At 47.7% G+C, this 20,521-nt stretch overlaps 1 protein-coding gene across 1 annotated transcript in view; it reads left to right on the plus strand.

The window, feature by feature from the left end:
- LOC106494845 (mitogen-activated protein kinase kinase kinase 3-like) overlaps window positions 1-20,521 on the plus strand; it is a 78,478-nt gene that overhangs the window by 33,091 nt on the left and 24,866 nt on the right. Inside the window, exons 3-6 of the mRNA XM_067291985.1 lie at window positions 3,963-4,072; window positions 12,515-12,558; window positions 13,564-13,663; window positions 19,529-19,642. Coding sequence (XP_067148086.1) covers window positions 3,963-4,072; window positions 12,515-12,558; window positions 13,564-13,663; window positions 19,529-19,642 — 368 coding nt within the window. The remainder of the gene's footprint in view (window positions 1-3,962; window positions 4,073-12,514; window positions 12,559-13,563; window positions 13,664-19,528; window positions 19,643-20,521) is intronic.

The raw sequence follows: 20,521 nt of genomic DNA on the forward strand, positions 1-20,521 counted from the left end.
GGTGTTGACGAGAATTAGGGAATAATGAATTCACTAGTAGGAGAAATGGCTGAAAATAAGGGAAGAGGGTGAATCAAGAGGCACACTAGGGACAGAGGGACAGTGCCAGACACAGCTGATTCTGGTGCCATAGTGTTATTGGCTCTGTAATCAGTTTTAACTTGTCCTGATCTTCCATAGCAGAAGTGTTTCTGTTTACATGCCTTGCATGTAAAAAAGAAAGAGTTGGCTTCATTTTACAAGCAATTCTTTCTGTCAACCTGCCGCTCTGCTATGTGAATTTGTACAATAAAGGCATGAGAGCGACGCTGGGCCAGAAGGTTGTTCAGGAGCAAGAACCTGCCCACGCTGTGTAAAGTCATGGGTTTCCCGGAGCCTTTGAGTTCGTCTGAGCTCTGCGGGCTACTTCATTGGTATTGTGTAACTCGCAGTTGTTTTGCTCTGGAGATGTGACAAAAATCCAGGGAAGAGCTGTTAGCTGCACAGTCTCAATGCTGCCTTTTCACAAGTCTGAGGCCTATCCGGGTCCTCTCAACAGCAGATCAGGAGAACCTGATCTTGCACATCCCTTGGGCATGGGTTCCTGGCAGTTCCCCCTGGGGAGAGCCATCCAGCTTGCGCCCTCCGCTTGCTCGAAGCAAGCCGAACAGAAAGCAAGCAGTGTATGACACGCCTTTCGCTGAAGAGACTTGGGAGCGGCATTTGGATTTAATTATCCAGTGAGCTTCAGTGCTTGCTTGAATTTCGACTGAACTGGCTGAGCTGGTTGCTCGTTTCCATGGAACAAAGTTCTCCACCCTTCCAGGGAGTCAGCTTGGAGACCCTGAGAGCGGCAATTAGGATGGGCAAGAGAACTTGTCTGGAAAGCATCAGGCCCTGTGTGAAGCTGTCAGGAAGAGCGCAGGGAAACGTCCGTTTTGCAATTGATGATGCAAATTCTGTTCCTGCTCCAACGCTGCTTCGGAGCATGGTGTGAGGTTTCTTTGCTTTGTTTTGAACAGTTGGGGGTTCGGCTCTAGTCGCTCTGACATTGCAGCTCGCTCGGACTAAAAAACACACGACTATAATTTATTTCTGCTTGTGCTGAAAAACTGTGCTCTGATATGCAGATGCTTCATGCTCCAGTAGCAGAAAACAACCTTTCATGCTTGTATAGGAAGAAGTTTTCTTATCTCGTGTTGTAGCAATTCTCATGGCATGGATTTGTATTTCATGTTTTTGGCAAGTGGAGAAAAAATAAATGCTCAAATGCTCTTCAGAATGCTCTTTAGCGTCTGCTTTTTAGTAGATGGAGGAGCAAAGAGGCTGAGTTGACAGCCTAAATGTAAGAAATATCTTTTCATTTCTTCTTTTTCCTTCTGGGACTTGGTTCAGGACAGGTAGGGCCTGTTTTTTATATTCCTGGTTGTAGGCTACTTAAATGGACAGTTGAGCCTTTCTGCAAATGGGTTAAATTTAGCCAGTTACTGAGAGTGAGTGGACACTTCTCGCTTTGCGACGTTGGGAGAGCAGCAAAAGGAAGCTCCTGGCAGACTCTTACCTTGGCTTTTCTTAGGAGGCTTTCACCGTCATGCTGGTGGGGGCATAGCACCATTAATTTTTAAATCTAAATCTGACAAACTCAAAATGCTAAAAGTCTTGACAAAATTGATGTGCAGGTACTGGAGGAAAAACACAGTTACAACATTGAGGAAAATGCAATATAAACCCAGTCCTTACTGAACATCAGAAACCCCTCTAGGTTTTCAAGAAAAACGGAAATCCCAGGATGATGCTGTAGACCTGTCACCAGCTGCTTATGAAGCAGCTCTGTCTGCGTCCTCAGAGTCCCCGTGTCCCTAAAGAAAGACCGGGGACAAACTGGGTGACTGTCCTGAATTAAAGCGCTCCCCTGTTCCTGTCTGTTGTCCTGGGATATGGTTGCAGGGCATCCGTGGCTTAGCCCGAAATTAGTCTCTTTGCAGACCCTGCTGGGCACATCCATGGGTGTCCCCAAAAATGGGGGAGCGGTGGCCGTCCAAGGGTTTTCGCTAGCAGCAGCCTGGCTCTGTGGTGGCAGGTGAGAGCCCTGCTCGGTTGTGAGGTTGTGGATGATGCACCAGGGCAGCAAGTTTAGGAAAGTCGTATTGTCACTTGGCCTGGAAAGGAAAAAATGTGGGGAGAGGGGGGTTTTTTTGGTGGAAAATTCCTGGAGGGCAGTGTGTGGGTATTTTTATTATTTTTATTTTTATTGCTTTTTTTTAAGTTTTTATTTTTTTATTTTTTCCTACGACAAAAATCTCTCTGGAAAAATATTCTTTTCCCCAGAGGTCCCTTTTAGGGAGGAAAAAAAAAAAAGTAGGGGAAAATTCTAGGTCTTTTGTTCTTTCCTGAACTAGAAATGAAAGTGTGGTGGTTTTTTGATTTGTTGGTTGTTTTTTGTTTGTTTTGTTTTTGCTTGTTTCTGTCTTTTTTACATTTTCTTCAATGCTATATTGTAGCGTTTCATGCTATGCTCCCTCCCCTGCCTGTTTTCAATGGAAAGGGAAAGATGGAGGGAGAGTGGAATTGCACTGTCAATATATATTTATACATGTGCTTTATATATATATATATATAATATATATATATAATATTTTATATATATATAAAAATACACACACACACGTACACACGTTGTATGCTGCAAGAAAATTATTTTCTGAGCTCTAAAATGGAAAGGACCCTGGATTTTAAACACTTTCTCCCCTGTTTTTTTTCCCTTGTTTCTCTAATGAGATGGCTCTGGGTACACGGCATGCCTGAGAAGCCCCTTTTTGTTGCAGGTTCAGTCCTGAGATAACCTAGCCACACGTGACAGAAGAAGAGCAGAAAAAGAGGAGGTGGTGCTGTATCTGAGCATGAGGATCCAGGGAATGTTTTCTCCCTGAGGAATGAACCTCAGTATTTGGACCCAGCCCCATGTGATTTTGTATAGTTTTGTGATCCTCACGTATTTGCAGACTTTGAGTTAGATCTGCAGGCTCTGTTCCTGGAGACACCTGGTTTTACACAAAATGCAGTAGCTGTATTTGTATTTATACAATAATAAGCTGCAGGTGCCTAATGCCTGCCCCTCTTAACTGTATCATGAGCATGGCAGCATGCAACAGGTTGTCACTCCCTCCAAATGGGTATACTATGCCCTGGGTCCTTAACTGGTCTTTTACTGCTTGTAGTTGGTATTTCCCAATGCAATAGTTTATAGCTTCTTTAAGAGACCATGGCCGTAGATGTGAAAGAGTTAAAAAGGCACAGATTGGTTTCAGACCAAATGAGTGAACCAAAATTCTTCATGTTACAGCAGAAATCAGAAATGCCATATGTGCTCTCAGCGCACGTCTCTTCCATCCTCAATGGTCAGATTTTGTTGCCTTTTTCTGGTGGGTTTCTTGTCCTCTCCCCTCATTTACCACTGACTCCAGTTCTGACAACCCACTGTGGCTCTCAAGTGTCTTAAATTAAGTCTTGGTAATGAAGAGGAGATGAAGAACCAGGTTGTTCTCCATCACTTGCTGTGCGAGCTCGCTGGGTCCCAAAAGGTTGCTGTCCTATGGAGCACCCAGCTTGTAGCTCTCAGATGGGATCCAGCCCTCAGGACAGAACATTTAGCCTATGGGTACCTCTCCCAAGGGCCTGGTGGGCAGCAGGCGTAGGCTGCAGGACGCAGGAGCTGTTGAGGTGGTGGCAGCCTGTGCTCAGCTAATGGCTTTTCTGAGGAGCTCTGTCTCTCCTGTGATGAAGAAACCTGTATTTCAGGCATGCAGTGGGCTTGGAGGGGTTGTGCTGAGGTGTCTTTGAATGCCTCTGCAGTAGGAAGGCTGGGCATCAGGACTATGAAGCATTTGTGTTGAAAGACTGCGTGTGTAGCCTTGTGTTTTTGCTCAGTGCCTTTGAGGGCAAAGCTGCCTGGCCTGCTTCAGTTGTCTCTCCTTCTTTTGCAGATGCAGAAGAAGCTCTGAACTCTATTATGAAGGATTTGGCAGCATTGGGCAAATGTGGGGGGCTGCTGGACAACAACAGGAATAAAAACAGTGTCCACTCTGGCAAACAGGTAAGATGTCTCTGGAGTCCTCCACAAACTCCGGCAGAGTTTGGCTCTGCTGGAGTAGAGCCCGTGTAAGAGGTGGGCCTGGTGATGATGGTGGCAGAACTAGGACTTGCGATATTGCCAGTGAGGTGCCATGAGGAGACAGCAGATGCTTTTCCCCAGAGCTGCAGGATGTGGATGTTTGGTACCGTTGCAGCACAGTGCAAGAGGCTGTGTCACAGAGGGGAGATGGAGGAGTGTGACCCCAAAAATCATACCTAAATATATGAGCCCGAAACTCGTCCTAAATCTCAAATCCCACCCCAAGGCACTTCTTTCTCTTATGTAGCACTAAATCTAGTAGAACTGTTACAGGCTATGCAGTTTTAAGATTTGCATTACTCAATTACTTATTGACAGTGTTGATGGGATTAGAATGTGTGCATGATAAATATTATACGCCGGATAGTTTAAGGGTAGACTGCCAACTTTGAGCTGTAGACACCCAGCCTCTTTTGGGAGGAAGAATGTCAGTCTTACATAAAGTGTTTAAATATTAATTGCTGATGTTTATCTTTATGTTCCTAATCCCAAACACTTTGGCCCTGCTACACATACAGTTTTGATTTGCAGAGCAAAAAACGCCCCTTGGGCAATGTGAGAAGTTATCCACTGACACTGACATAAGAGCCGAGGTGGATTTAATATCTTATTTGCATATGGAACAAATGCCATAAAACACTAAGATTGTGAAGAAAGAATTCAGTTGTCAAAATACCAAAAAATAAAAATAAATAAATAAATAAAATAAAAGACCAGCGAGCTGTTGGAGACATATATACAGTCAAATCCCCTTGGAATTCCACTTCTAGTGCTGTGGCTTTGAATAAGCTTGTAATCAGCTTGACAGTCACTGAGGGCCTAGCAAGCAAGAAAACAAACTGTCATTTGCAATTGTCAGGCGTATTTTAGTGGCACTTGTGCTAGTAACAACTCTGGATGCCGAAGAGAAAAATACTTTTCCTGAATCCCTGTAGACTTCCTAGACACAGGCAGATGAAAACACATGCGCACGTTGCCCGTCTGTTTAAAAGTGTGTCCTGGAGGTAGCAGCTGTCCAAGTTGAATCACTGGGGTTGTGTTCAGCTCATGCTGAAATACATCCGAGATGTTTACAAAACAGACCAGAGAAATTCGGAGTTGGCTTTCTGCAGCTGCAGGCAAATCGGACAATCCAGCACAGCCTGGGCTGGCTCTGAGGGTAGCATTTGCTGCTAGTTGATGGGTGGGGACCATACCAAGCCATCTCAGGATGCTTTGGGGAAAGCAAAGCTTTTGAGACTTTTCTTAAATAACATATTTGCTTTTTTTTTTTTTTTTTTTTTGCAAAGGGAGAAAATTCCTGCTGTCATTTTTGAAAGCTGTAACTATAAACACTGCATATATACAGTTAACCAGATACTTAGTTGGAAACAAGGAAAGTAAATTTTCATTGGGTGAATCATTAAGTACAAAAGTTACATAAAATTGTAGAAGAATCTTGCATTCGCAACCCATCCATTCCTTATCTTCATTTATAGATCACCAGTAGGGTTATGTTGTTCTCTGATAAAAGCTTTAGGGTTGTTGGCTGCCACTTGCATTTAATTTTATTATGCTGAGGATCAAAATGTTCTTCCCAATTATGGCATTGGTGCTCGGGAAAGCATTACCTCTTTCATGATTTTATCTTTTTACCTGTAACCAGACCAGCTATAGCTGCGGGCTCAGAGTTACTCAGAGCTCTGTGATGGAGGAGGCGCAAACAGTCAGCGTCCTGCTCCTCTCGTATCCGGGGCTGAGGATTCAGACCGACCGGCCCCACGAGATGAAGGGCGTTGGAGTGTGCTGAATTGTTGCTTCACTTAGCTGGACTAGCTGGAACAAGTCTGGCTCGCGGGATGATCGAGTCTTGTCTGCGAGGTGGGGAGGGGCCGAAGGAGGTGGAATTACTGGCGACTTGGTTCATGTTTGCAGCTCAGAAAGTTTTAATTGACTTGTTTGGGACACTTGTTTTTTCCTCGTTTTCAGCAAAGAATTTGGCGGGGGAAAAGATTGCTTTGGAAATGCTGCTGTTATCCCTGGGGCTGGTTGTTCCTTTGGTACTTGGTGTTCCCAGTTTTCTGCTTGACCAGGTTGCCTGGTTGGGCTGAAGGATGCACTACACGGTCTCCCTGGAGAGGAAGGGTGAGCTGTGGGGCATTTAGACATCTAAATTCTCCTCTTAAGGGACATCAGCAATGAGATTTCTATGAGGCCCTGCAGCAACACATTCACACTGAAATACTTGGGTTCTGGACATTCAGTTTTTAGATTAAAAAAAAAAAAAAAGCTTCTGTGGAAAGAAATACTTTTCTGAGGCAGGGGAATCCTTTAATCAGTGTTCCAGTTTTCCACTGAAAAACATTTTAAACAGGAATGTGTTGACTAACTGTCTTTTTGTGGCTTGCAGCATTTTTTTGATCTACCGAGAAGCACAACAAAAGTGCTATCTCATCTGTCTCTCTCAGTGGTTCCTTCAAGCCCTCTTGACAGAAGATGAAATTTTGAGCCTGTCACGTAGTACTGCTCGTAGGCTGGGCCACGCAAGAAAGTAGCCTATGTTGGTGTGTCCTACACAATATTTTTTCCTGAAGATACTGACAGATCTGTTTCAGATCATTTTTTTGTAGTGAACTTATCCTTAGACAAATTGTTTAAAAAGCAGTCTTTCTTTTTTTTTTTTTTTTTGGGGGGGGTGTACTCTCCTTGCCAATGTGGTTTGGACTGAGGCTGAGTTTCTGCATGTCCAATGCTGCATGATAGAATAAGCCAGAAATGGGTATAATAATACCTGGGGCATGATGGGGAGAGTTTCTTCTCTTAGATTGCCCAATGAACTGGCACCAGATGCGGTAGCTCATCACGAGTCTCCCCAGCCCTGGTCAAACGTGCTAACCATTGCGTTACGCTGCCCTTTGGCTGCTGAGAACAAGGCAGAGGAAGGGAGGTGGATGCCCTCGTCCTGCTGCATGCAAGCCATCATCTTTAAAAGGGAGTCATCCTCTGGGAACGGAGAGATCGCCCTGACATTATTTCTGTTGCATCCTCTGATGTCCTGGAAGGAGTCCTTTCGGCTGCTCTTGTGGCCTGACCGGACCGAGGAGTTTGGGTATAGCGGTTGCTCCATTCTTAGGTGGTGGGAGAGAGAGGAAGGAGGAGATGGCATGAGAAAGATGTACATTGCGCTCACTTATGAAAAAGATGAGTGGGATAAGAAGCGAGACCACAAGGAATTAGAAAACCCAAACAAAAGCATGGAGGAGAAGGAAGCAACGATTGTGAACATTTATTTTGTGTCTGTCTATTTATATGCACATTCATTTATTCATATAAATAGCACTTGGCAACTAGCAGTACGAAGTTGGTTGTCAGTGCTGCGCCTTGCTGCAATGACAAGGCATTGGCGGGGGCCTCTATCGCAGCTGATGACAGCTAGCAATTCCTCTGCCGCATTAATTTTGACTGCAAGCTCTCCCATGGCAGTAAAGTCCAATTTTTAGGAGGAATGTTTTCCCAGACACAGGACAACAAATGTCAGACTGACCTAGAAGTTGTTCTTTCAGTAAATTACCTCTCGACCGTCTTTTCTCTTGCAAGCTGGATGCAGGACAAGGCACGCTAACAAATAGAATAAAATATAGCTCATGTTCTAGGGCTCTTCATCTGTTAGATCTCCAGGTTGGCATTGGCCAAGTTGGCATTATCCCCTCTGGGGAATATGATGGGGATCCCTAAATCTCACCTCGAAGATAGGGGTCTCTGCTAGGGGAGCTGCAAGGGTTGTCACTGGAGGGCAGAAGCAAGGGACCCAGAGCAGCACTGGAGGCAAAAAGCTTAGCTGGAGATGGCAAAGGCAGTGGAGGCTCAGGGATTTGAGCAAGAGGCTTTCCTGTGTCAGTGTGTGGAGCTGACTTGGGTGCTAAGTGATAATCCCTGGGAAAAATCCACCTGGGAAAAAGCTCTCTTGCCAGGTAGGTGGTGTTGGATAAACATGTTGTGCTGCTTTGTAAAACAAAAATATCAGGGCAGCAGGGAGCAGTGAACCCCCTAGACATCATCTTTCTGTCACCTCTGAGCTGCTCGCAGGCTGGGCCTTCTTTTGGGAGGAAAAGGGCTGTAAGGACCCAGGGGGACCTGAATACCTCGGAACTCCCACCCACTGGAAGGAGAAGGGGGCAATCCCGGACAAAAACCTTTTTGTGCCGGATTGCCGAATAACCCGAAGAGCGTGGGGGGCTCTGCGGGGATCATTCCTAATGACGCCCATGAGTCATCTCCTATTGTGGTTTCGGGATGCAGGCCAGCTGTCTGGCTTGTAACGAATGTCCCGTTGCTAAAAGCAGCGGCAAGCGCAGAACTAATTCAAACCGCTCGCGAGTCGGCGAAGCCCCCTCGGCCTGGCTCTGGGGTGCTGATTTTTCTTGACTGAAGCCAGAAGCGGGAGAGAAAACCCACCGCGTTGAGTTAGTACGGAGGGGTGACTAGAGCTCGTACACTTGGACGCCAAAGCGCTCTGTGCGTTTGGTGTGTTTTTTTTCTTCGTTGTTTCCAAAGCCAACAAGTGGGAAGTGCGAGAGAGGTGAAAGTAATTCCTCATCTTATCCTCCACCATGCAGGAATGGGTCCCTTTCATTGCCCCCATTTTACCCAGTGGGGAAACTGAGGCAGAGCAGCCACCTGAGGTCAGGCAGCAGCGGGAGAGCAGAGCTGGGACAAGCCTCTCTCCACCCCGCGCCCCTTCGCTCCCCTTGAAACGCAGCGGCCAAGGGCCGAGGAGGCCCCAGGCCCTTTGCGGTGATGTTCCTGCATTTCTTGACCTGCGAAAGGTTAACTCTGGAGTTGGCAGAACCTGCTGGTTTGGGAAGCAACCTTTGGTTTGGGTGGAAGGAGGGATGGAAAGGCTCGGTCCCCGTGGTGTCCCACCACGGGCAAAGCTATTCCCAGCGAGGTTTGTCAAGAGCTGCTTTAAAAGCTAACTGTAGAGATGGGGTCAGACCAGAACACTGTTTCTGAAAATGCCAGAATTTGGGAGGAGCAGAGGACGGGATGAAGTCCAACTGGAACTCAAACCCCAACCGGGCGCGGGGTTTTGCACCGTGGCAGCTTCACGTGCGGAAAGTGGGAGTTATTAAAAAAGGTGGATCCAAAGTGGTGACGTCCTGCCTGCCCTCACGCCCCAACACGGAGCATTCCCCAACTCGGGGTGCGCACGTGCAACTAGAAATCGCGCCAGCGTGCTCGGTGCTGTGCATCCGTGCGCGGAGCTGTAGCCCCAGGGTGCCGTGCTTGCTCGCAGGAGGACTTTTGCACGTGAGCTCTTGCCTTCGCTGCCTGTTTCCCGGGAGAATCGGTTGTCCCATCCCCATCTGCAACGAGCGGTGGGGCGGTGACACAGCCGGGCACAGCTGGCTCAGGACGCCTGGGCCCTGCGGGTGTTTTGCCTGTTTGAGGATGCTTGGCACCCACCGGCGCTGCCTCCGGTTCCCCCCAAAGCCGCTTCCAGCCTGCTGCGCTCTGTGTGCGTTTTTATTACAAACAGCAGTTGGCTCCTGGGGGATCTCTGCAGAAGAGCGTGATTCAGCTCGTTTGGAAGCGCTTTTTTTTGTTGTTGTTTTTTCCCTGCGTGCCGTCGCGCTCGCTCGTGCGTGGGCCCAAGAGCCAATCCACCCCTGGGAAATGGGATTTAGCTCCCCGCGCTGCCCCAGCGGGACCAGGGCAGCGTCACCGTGGGGCAGGGCCCCCCTGGGGTTCGTGGGGCTCCTCTGGGTGGGTTACGGTGCAGGGAGGCGACTGGGGCTGTGGGGTTTTTGTTTTCCTCTATTCCTCGATGTTTCAAATGGCCAAAATAAGTGTCTGCTCCCCTGCAATTTTATTTATTTATTTATTTATTTATTTATTGGAAGCTCTTTGCCTCCCTCTGGGACCCTGCGCTCTTCCTAGGGCTTTGGGCACTGCCAGCTTCTTTTTAAAGGGGAAAAAAAAAGTCCTCGTTCCTGGTAATGGTGATGGATTCAGCCTTAGCTGTGGGTCGAAAGCTTGAGCAAGCCAAGGGAAGACTGCAAATAAAACTGTAGCCAACTCCCCATAATGTATGTATACACATATACATATATATATTTTTTTCTTCTTCTTTCAGATGCTTACAGGTTTAAGAGCTCAGTTTCTTTGAAGGAAGGGAGCAGTTAGTGGGTTTTCTATCAGCTGTAGAAGAAAAGGATGCAGCAGGGATGTGGCCTTTTTTTTTTTTCTTTTCTTTTTTTTCCCCTCCCCTCTTTTCTTCTCCCTCTGGAGCTTTATACAAGTGTTCCGACCTTTTCCAGCCGCCAGCTGTTTCTTAAACTTTTTTTTGTCTGAGAAGTTGTTTTGCTCGGTGTAAACACGCAGTGCATGTTCGATCCCAGTCCGGCGCCGTGGTCGGCTCTGCGCTGAAAGTGAAACCTGGGTTTTGAAAGGTTTCCTGCGGCGAGGCCAGAGCGGCGCGAGCTTTTGCCCTTATGTGTCCTGCTCCTTTGGAAGGACAAACCTTGAAAGCTTCTTGCCCTGGTTTTTCTCTCACCTTGGAGAAGGACTCTATGGAGTTACATGCAGTGAATCCAGACTGGCAGCCGGGAGAGGTGAACTAAGCCCTGTTCAGAGACTGATGTGCAAATAAAAATTGACATAAGAGGACCCATCTTTTTCTCTCCAACAGATCATTGGAGGTAGGAATCGCACCCATATCTGCCTGTCTCTCTAGAATGATTTGGACCTTCAAGCCCAGCTTGGTTTTGGTCGTCTCTTCTCCTTTTGAATTTTGGACGGTTTGAGAGCTAGTCTGGTATGTTTAAGGTTTGGGCCTGGTTGTAGAAGCGAGCCTGGAGTTTGTCCAAATTTTGTGGATCTGGAGACCTGGCGGCAGATACGGGGGTGATGTCAGCGCGGGCCCGTAACGCTGCTGGAACGCCCCGTTTCGTGATGGTCCCAGCACTGGTTCTTCCAGTCCTGTCTGCAAACACGGCGTATGCCAGGGGGAGAGCTGAAAAGGGCGAGTTTTAGGTGATACAGAGCGTTACCCTGAATCTCCCAGGGTTTTTAAGCTTTTCAACTGAATGGCCTCTAGGCTCAACTTCCTGAACTTCGGCGGGTGTTTGCAGCGCGCGGGGAGCTGTCGGTTTATAAATAAATCTGAGGACTCGCGGCCAGCTCATTTTCCTCATTAGGGACAAAGCGGTTGTGCTGCGTCTCTGCTTTCCCTTGGCGAGGATGGAAAGTGTGCCTTCATGCGCTGGAAATCCAGGGCGAGAGATAAGGCCCTGGCTCAGGAAGGGCTGTCACCCACCCGTCCGGGGACCGTCCCTTTGAGATGCAGGCGGCGCGAGCCTGATTCCTCCCCGCTGTTACACCCGCTGTGCTCTTCTCCATGGAAAGAAAGCCACCGACTGGGGAGGCTTGTGGGCATTAGCAGGACAGAGCCCCGGTTAACTGGAGCCACTGAACCTGGTCTGGGAAGCAAAGGGGTTTTTGATCTGCCTTGAGACCACTGGAAACTCTTGGCGCAAGCCAAGGGGACGCTTGGCTAATGCGAGGTCTGAGAAGCTGCATGAATGAAAAGGCTCCTTGTGGTCTTGTGATTGCTGCCAAGCAGGCACAAATAGAGGATGGGAGAAGTGGCTTTGAGCGGCGTCTGCACAGCTGCGTGCCCAGTCTGCCCAGGATGCCGCTGGCTCTTCTTTGGGCAAATCGAATGGTTTCTCTCAGGGTGAGCAGTGGGTCAGTACATTGCTTGGGCATTTACTGTGTATATTGATGCCTGATTCACTTTGCATTCTGTAGGTCCTGAGAAAATAGGAATAACAATGAAAAAACAGCACTGTTGGTTTTTAAAACTCAACGCTGTCTCTCTACTTCCATTAAAGGATGGTAGCTTTTGCTTTGTTCTTCTCCATTCCAAACGCTGCTGTGTTTTATTAAACATCCCCTGAGCTTTGCTTTTTGGGTTTCCAGACAGAAAGCATTGGGGTAAAACCAGTGGGAGCACTGAAGATCGGCATCGGACATAGGCATTTAACATGCTTTTCCCTTTGATAGTAGTGCATTGTTCCCAAGTGAGTTTGGAGCATTTGAAAATTTGCTCTTGTATTAATGCGGTTTATTAAAACTAGCAGTTACAGACAAGTGGGTGTCCACTCATTTACACAAGACTGTATTTTTTTGGCAAGTTCTTTTATCAGCAGCGTGGAGCTTCCCTGAAGTCCATGAGTTCAGAAAGCAGCTGGCCCTAAATAGACCAGACCAGACATCCACTGGAGTTAGGGGAGTTTTCCTGAGAATTGCTGTGACCTTTGGATCTGCGTGTCAGTCTGGGACGCAGTTTGGGAGCTAACTGTTTTCTCCTCTTTCTTTCAGCAGCGAAATGTCAGGATCAAGTTTGAATATGAGGGAGAGAAAAGGTATGTATCTAACCCAGTCCCTTTCCAGGTGCAGGGACAAATTACCCTTTTTACTCAGCAACATCCTACAGGCTTGGCCAGCTGCAGATGAGCTCACAGCAGGATTCATTCCCCTGAAATCAGCTACAATTTTATATGCAAGAGCCTTGCCTAGTCATCCCACTTGCCACAAATACCTCCTGGGATTTGCACACAGGCAAAGTGGTTCCTAGCTGGAAATCATTAAATGCCTCTTACCAGGCACAGAGGGTACACAGTTGGATCCTCTCTCCTTCTAACTCTTGAGCCCTGCTGAACCGCAGCCCAGCTACAAGGGTACAGAAATGTGTCCTTTGATTAGTAGCCTATGACACTTAAGATAACCAGATTTTGGGCACAGGTCCCATGAAAATAGAGCTGGGAGTTAAAGCTTGCCCGCCCTTCCCTGCTTGACATTTTCATGGAATCATCTCTGCTTGATACTTGGTGACTGTGGCAGGGCAGGACACAGGGCTGGAAACTTGCAGACTGATGTTCTAAGGTACGTGTTAAAGCCAAAGAAAATCTAAGTAATGTCAGTGTAGCGCTAGACCGTACCTGCTGATATGTGCCTGTAGAGCTGCTGCATGCGATGGTCACAGAAGGTCAAACCACACCATCCTCTCTGCCATCCCTCCTCCCTATTCAGAGCCACTTGCTGAAAACAGAGATGATAAATCACTGACAAGCGCATCACCCTGGGGCTTCTCCAATAAAGCAATGTAACCTACCTTCTTACCAATCTATATCTCACAGTAGGGGAGGAGCAGAGGAGATATATTAAGATTTTGGGTAGATATTCTTGCGGGGTAGGTCAAGTCTCCTCTTGGGCATACAGACAAACAGCATTTGTATGAGCGTAAAAACAAGGTGCAAGGTTTGCGCTTGATGACAGAAGAATATAGGTCCTTGCTTAGCTGTCAGTCTAATCTGAAATTCTAGTTTACTTTTACTAATTTGAGACTGCTGTTGTATTTGCATATACAGGATTATCCAGTTTCCAAGACCAGTCAAATTCAAAGAAGTGGTGCAGAAAGTCACGGATGCTTTTGGACAGACGATGGACTTGGTCTGCGTGAATAATGAGGTACTTTGCTCCTTATTGATAAGGGAGAGTTTGTGTGCTTGGTGCCCACTTCAGAAGCGGGCAGTGATTTGTTCTTAAACTCCTGATTTAGTGTCTTTGTACATAGATGTGAAGGAAAACAATCTATTTCTTGGTTCCTAGCTAGTGAGTATAAAAGAGATGTTGTCCAGACACAGTTCATTTGGATCCTCAGATACCAGGCTAGGCTTGCTCTTCTCAAAATGATTTCATTGAAGGTGTATTTAAATGGTGACATAGGAACATTGTCCTTCCTACAGAAAAAAAATTCCTCCGAACTCAAACAGAGAGAGAAGTTAAGTAACTGAGATGCTGGAGACGTTGCCCGTTCACCTGCAGAAGGGAGTAGCACAGTCAGCAGCAGTAGACATTTCCCCATCAACATCCTTGGGGCACTAGGACTAACTTTCAGCATGATGGGAGGTGAGAGCACACACAGGGCAGAGAGCAGAACAGCTGAGACCAAATGAGTTTCATGCGAGCCACAAGAAGTGACTGTAGGTTCCTTCTCGTTTGGGTTAGATGTGAAGCCCAGCTCTGGGGAGCAGTTGCAGGAGCATGCTGAAGACCTTGGCATTAGGGTACAGCAGTGTTAACGTAGCATGCCTTTATCTAGCACTCATTTGGTTTAACCCTGGAACCCCACAAGTGTGTGCATTTGCTTTTGTGACTAGGTCTGCAATGAACCACGCACCACTGTAGGTTCCTCCAGCAGGTAATATGACCACACGCAAATGTCCAAGAAACCCTTGCTCCACCATCCTTGCATTTTAAGGCCTGAAGAGCCTTCTAGCCTGACCTTCCTCATAACACAGGCAATTGCATTTTTACAACTTGTTCTTTGAGCCCAGCACTGTGACTGAAAGAAATGTTATGGAAGCTACTGATGAGGTGTCCTTACCTTGGCATCTGTTTTTTGAGTGTTCAGTGTTTTCTTGCAAGGTATCTTGCCCTGAGCTGTACAGGGAGCTGGAGCCACTGAACTCTCAAGTTGGGTTCATCTTTGGGGAGAGAGAAAAGGGGCAAAATGACAAATAGGTAGCTTTGAAACACTGATTCTGTTGGAACTGCCCTTACAACTTACTTATTAGAATGTTAATTGCAAATGATTAGGGGCCTTTCATTAAAGTATGAATGGAGAGGGAAGATGTGGAGAAAGCTTTCTCTTTTCTTTCTCTTCCCTGTTGGTGGAGGTTTGACCACAAAAAAGTTGCTATTTTTCTGTAATAGTTACCTCCTGATACCAAACTGTCCACTAGTCTGTAGCTTTGAATGTGGTCAGGTTTCTAATCTTGGGCATTCTCCAACAGCCCTCCCGGGAAAAGCCTGCCATTGAATTCTCCAGGAATGACTCACTTCATTCCAGGTTTCTTTCCTCTGGAAGAGGTATTTTTTCCAACAACAGCAAATAGAAGCCTAGGTAATGTACTTTATCCCATGCTAGAAACTGTCTTCCTAGGCATGTGTACAGCACATAGCAGGACCACAAGCAGGCCTTTGGGTACTCCTAGTTACCATAGGGATTAGAAGGCCTGACCACAGACTCATTACAAGAAAATGTTTCACCCTTTCTTCATACCCAAAGGAAGCTGTACAGTAATTCTTTGCTTGCTGCCATTAGATGTTTCTGTTGCAATAGCACCTTGTAGACCAAAATTACACTAAGGCCAACTGCCTCCTACAAACACTTATTAAATGTCAGTCTCCGTCCCAGTGAAGCAGGACTCCTGAAGCCAAGTTCAGTGAGATGACCATGCTGGCTGGGTGGAGTAGGGGCATGCATGAATCACATCCTGGTGGGGCTGTGGAAGCAACAGGCTCGGGCTGGTATAGATAAGAGCAGGGCCTGACCGCGGGCATACAGCATGGTGTAGGGGGCATGTCTGCATGTTAGTGTTAGGCTGGGCTCATCTTTCTGATGAACAGGAGAGCAAAATCTTGCCTGACCACGGACAGCAGGATGTGGTGACTTGTAGATGGCTGGCAGTGTTATGGCTTGAACGCTGGCTCCTACTGGCTCAGCAAATGCTCTCTCTGAGTTTTATCTGCATGCACTGCTAACCAGCTGCTCCCTGTGGCACCAGGTGTGGCTGTGTGCCATCTCTTCACTTGTCCCATCTCCACTACCAACTTGTGGTGTGACCTTGGGCAGAATGCTGAACCTTGATGCACCACCAGTTTCCTTCTGACCTCCATTTGCCTGTCTCCTCTGAGGCAAGGGCTATCTCTTGTCATCATTTAGAAAGGTTAAGGAGCGTTAAAGCCTAGGGAAATGGTAGAACTGCCATTTCTGGGGGAAGGCTTAAAAGCAGATTAAACAAACCTTTGTCAAGAACTGCTGATGCCACTTGGTCCTGCACTGGGAAGATGAACTAATTGACCTCTCAGACTTTTCCCCATCCCTGTTTCCTACTATTCTTTGGCTTTCTAGTGTATCTTACACAGTGAGATTTAGTAATACTGTTGTGGTCAGTGAAAACTCATTCTTTGCACTCACTTTCTTAGACTTGTGAGACTGCAATAGATTGGCTGCCAAGTCCCATACTGCAACATTAGCCTCCAAAGGAGTGTACTGTTTAAAAGCAAGAAGAAAATCTAATAAGCTTCATTTGGTGAAGCTTCTGTGTAGGTGAACTTTGCTGTTTGTCATGGTTGCTCACTATATACAGAAGGAACCCGGTTACTGGAAATGCACCCTGGCGATTACTTCCGTGGTTCTGCATGTATCTATATTGAGTTTTATGTTTAGTAGATATCTATTCCTGATGCCCACATGTGTACCACAATCTGGAAGCCAAGTGGAGCAAAATCTACTCGCCAGATGTGGGTAATAGGTAAAGCCAAGCTAAATACTGGCTGCAGTCCCTTTTAGGGAAGGACAATTTCTGCCTGATGTTTTTGGCTCCTCTGAAGCAGGCATGCAAACGTGTTAGTGTTGTGATATTGGAGTGAGGAGGAGTGACCTGCAGAACATTTTGTTCAAAGCAGAGGCCGAGGGACTGCAGTTCTGAACACTTGTGAGGAGCTCTGTAAAGGGATGAGTGAGCAGTGGAACTAATGGTTGAGTCAAATTCTGCTTGTGGGTGAAACAAGGGGGAGCAGTGTTTCACCGTTCTCATTTCTGTTTAGGTGAGCAGAGGAAGGAAGGCTTTTTCTGCTTGATACACCTGCAGAGCCCTTGTGAACTTCAAGAGGGTTAGGCAATGTACTGAGAGAATATCCCTTAGTCTTTACTGCTTAAGGAAAAAGGCTATCTGTGGACAACTGCCCAGCATTTGGGAGACATGCCTTCAATACCAGCTTTGCCTGATATCTGCTGTGACCTTGGGTGATTCATTCAGATCCCAAAGTTTAACCATGGCCTAACTATTAAACTCCATGGACCTCCTGAAAGCCCTGAATAGCTGATACCTATCCGGTGGGTACTTTCTCCTCACTCATGTTCAAGCCATATCCCCAACAGGGCATCTCTTTCCAGCCTTGCTTGTGAGGGCCAGCCCAGACAAGGCTGTTGTTGGTGTTCCCTGTTATCCCCAGCTGACTAGATCACTTTCTTGGGAGGTAAGAAACATCTTTCCAAAGATGTCTTTCTCTCCTCCCCATCTGGTTTGGCTGAGGACTTGAGCCCCTTGACAGGCTGTAGGACCTTCTGGGGCGAGGCTTTCTGAAGAGCTCCTCTTGGAGTCCTTTTCCTACACATAAATAACTAAACAGGCTTTGAACAAAGGCTACACAACCTGGTTTTCCTCCCTCCTGGGTGAGAGTGCTAAATGCTTTGCTCTGGAGTCTCCTCTTCTGGCTTTTCATAGAAATGTCTCAATCACGTTTGTATGTCTTACACCGGAAGAGTGCTCCTAGCTGAGATGGGCACTTCAGCCTGGAGTTTGTTGCTTAAGTATCTTTTGAGAACTGCCCTCGTCTTTCTTCAGCAATTACCGGTGGCTATGCCAGACAACTCCCTTCTCTTGTCCATGAATCCCATTTCTGGATACTTGAGCATCCCAAGCATACTGTTGGAGTCCTGGGTATTATCTAATTTGGGACTGTAAACTCCGCAGGATAGCAGGGTGCATAAAACTTAGGTATTGCTATGCTCCAGCTCTTTTGTGGATCTGTCCTTTAGTGTCTCAAAGCTGGGTGCCTACAATAGGTGTAAGCTTCAGACCTTTGCTATCCACAGCTGCTGGAGGTAGGCTCTCTTGGTGGGGGAGGATGATGTTCCACCTGATGCTAAACATATGCAGGCCACCTGTTTCAGATGGCCTCAGTTCCCTGTCTGCAAAACACAGGAGAGGAGAAACTTGATCTAAACCTTGAGGTGTTCAGACCCTGCAGAAACAGCAGCCACACAGACGTCTAAGATGGAGCCTGGCAGGACTAGACTGCGGTCCTTGGGTGGATGAAGTGGCTGTAGCGCTTTCCCAAGATGAAACCTCATCTCTGCTGGTCAGGACCCACAGCCTTCCCTTGACCTGGTCACTCCTGAAATCCTAACCTCGATGCACGCAGTCTGAGGAGTATTTACCTATGGGCCAACAGCCAAACCCTTGGTAACACCCCATGATCAAAAAGGGAGACACAGGCAGCTTTTGAGTGTCTTCTTGGGGGTTTGATCTGAGGCACTGAAGCTTTTTTGCTGTGGCTGGCGGCATGAGCTCTGGTCACCTGGAGAGCTGGCCTGCCTTTCAGAAGTGCTGGGCCGCAGCTGTGGCTCCCAGCAAGGTCAGTGGGAGCATACTGGGAGCTGTGGCCACTTGGTCCCTTTGGTAGGTGGAAGTGCTGTGTACTTTGGCACAGGCGAGAACATGTGCTCTGTTGGCTGGATTTAGTGCCAATGCCCTAGGCAACCTACAGAGCCTGAGGCCTGTTTTTATGATGTTAGGCAGAGTGTGGCAGGTTATGGGGCAAATAGTCGTGTTTTTAGTCATAGCCCGGGGCAGCAGAATGCCACAGAACCCCTCTGAAAAGCAGCTGTGTTAAGCATTGGAAGTTTTGCAGTCCAATTGCATGATGCGGTACACCACACAGCGATGCCAGAGGGGTGAAATTCCCTCTGGAGATATGAGGGCAAGAGTTTACCCCTTATGGAGAAAACACTGGGACCTTTAGCTGCTCTACAGACAGGGCACTGTCTGTTTCTCAGCCTATTCACCATATAAAGAGCAGAAGCTCAATTTGTCCTGCGGCGAGTCAAAGGTGTGGTTCCTGGAGGAAGGGAAATGCACACCTTTCACACCAAACAGGTAGACTCCTACTTGAGATGTTCCTTGATTTCACCCAGTGCTCAAATGCTAGGGAAACTGTGTCAGTGCACAGAATCACAGATTGCAGCAGTAGGGAGGCCACCGAGGGTCTCCCAGAGTCAATGCTTGGGTGTAGCTCTCTGCTTTCTCAGAGCACCGTTGCATGGCCTTCTCCTCAGGAAGAAACTTGGGCTCTTTTCAGCCCAAGTGGAATGCATAGGCCTGATTTGGGGCTGGGGAGCAGCAGGTCTTGCCTGCAACTTCCAGGGACAGACCAGCCCCAGAATAGCAGGTAGCAAACATGAGGATTGGTCTCAGCCCTCTTCTCTGCCCACTAGCTGAATTGGTGATGTGACCTTTAAGCACTCTCCTTGCAGACGTGTTTTGTTGTGGTTTTGTGTCTATCCCGTGGCAGACGAGGACTTGGAGGATGACATTACAGCTCCACAGGCTGGAAGGCATGGGGGCTCTGCTTTTTGTCCATGTTCTCAGCTCCCCCCCTTGTCCACCAATCCCTGAGCTGCTCACTGTGAGGGTCTGGCTTCCTCTGTTTACCCAAATGTGTGACACTCCCCCGTGCCGGTGTTTGTTCAATTCCCTCCAGCTCCTGATCCCACTGAAATCCCAGGAAGATTTGGACAAAGCGATGGAACACTTGGAGCTAAGCCCTTCCCTGAAGAGCCTGCGGATCCTTGTGAGCGCTCCAAAGAAAGCGAATGTGAGTCAGTCACCTTCCCTGCTCTTTTGTGTCCGGAGCGAGACGCCTTGTTATTGTGTCAGGGAGTGGAAACGAACCTCCTGACAGCGCGGAGCTGAGGGTGAGCTGGTCCTGGAGGGGGGGTCCACCCTGCCCTGGCTCACCTGGCACATAATCGTCCTCTGCTCTGCAGCCCTTCTGCATCTGCAGCGCAGAGGCGAGTGGCTGTTCAGCTCCTGCTAGCTCCTCCTGCAACCTGAGAGGGGTTAAATACTGTGCAAGAAACAAGGTGAAACCCCAAGGGAACCCCCTGTGCTCTCTGCTGCGGGATGCTGCGACCATTCCTCTGTAGCTGTCTCCACGTGCAGCATGTCTGCCCTGGCCCTTGCTACGCAAGGCAGCAGTGTGGGGACCGCTGCTTCCTTGTGGTGCTGAAACTGTAAAGACCAGGGAGAGCAAACTAGAAAATCCTTCAGTCTCTTGCAGAACTGTCTTTTTTTTTTCTTTTTTTTTCCTGAGCTCCGTGGTTTTGCAGTTAAGCCTGTTAGCTTGACCTCATGTGCACGGAGCGTCTTGCCAAAGCACATGTCGTGCTGCCCCAAGCACAGACTGTAAAGCAAGGGATTTGCAGATGTTGCAACACTTTCTTCCTTTCGTTTCCTAGAAGTACGGAGAGGGAGACTGAGAGTCTCGAAAGGCACAGCGCTTGTCCTCACGCTGCCACTGATGCTCCTAGCTCCCGGGATGTCTCTGCTCTCTTTGGGAGGTTCTCAAAAGTGCGGCGCCCAGAGGCCCCGAGGAAAACTGAGCAGTCAGTTGGGGTTTCAGAAGTCCTGAGCAGAAATGGGACAATCTGCACTAGCAACTGCAGAAACGTTGCAGTATCATGCATCGGATACT

Source organism: Apteryx mantelli, chromosome 2 (assembly GCF_036417845.1).
Source record: "Apteryx mantelli isolate bAptMan1 chromosome 2, bAptMan1.hap1, whole genome shotgun sequence".
Lineage (NCBI taxonomy): Eukaryota > Metazoa > Chordata > Aves > Apterygiformes > Apterygidae > Apteryx > Apteryx mantelli.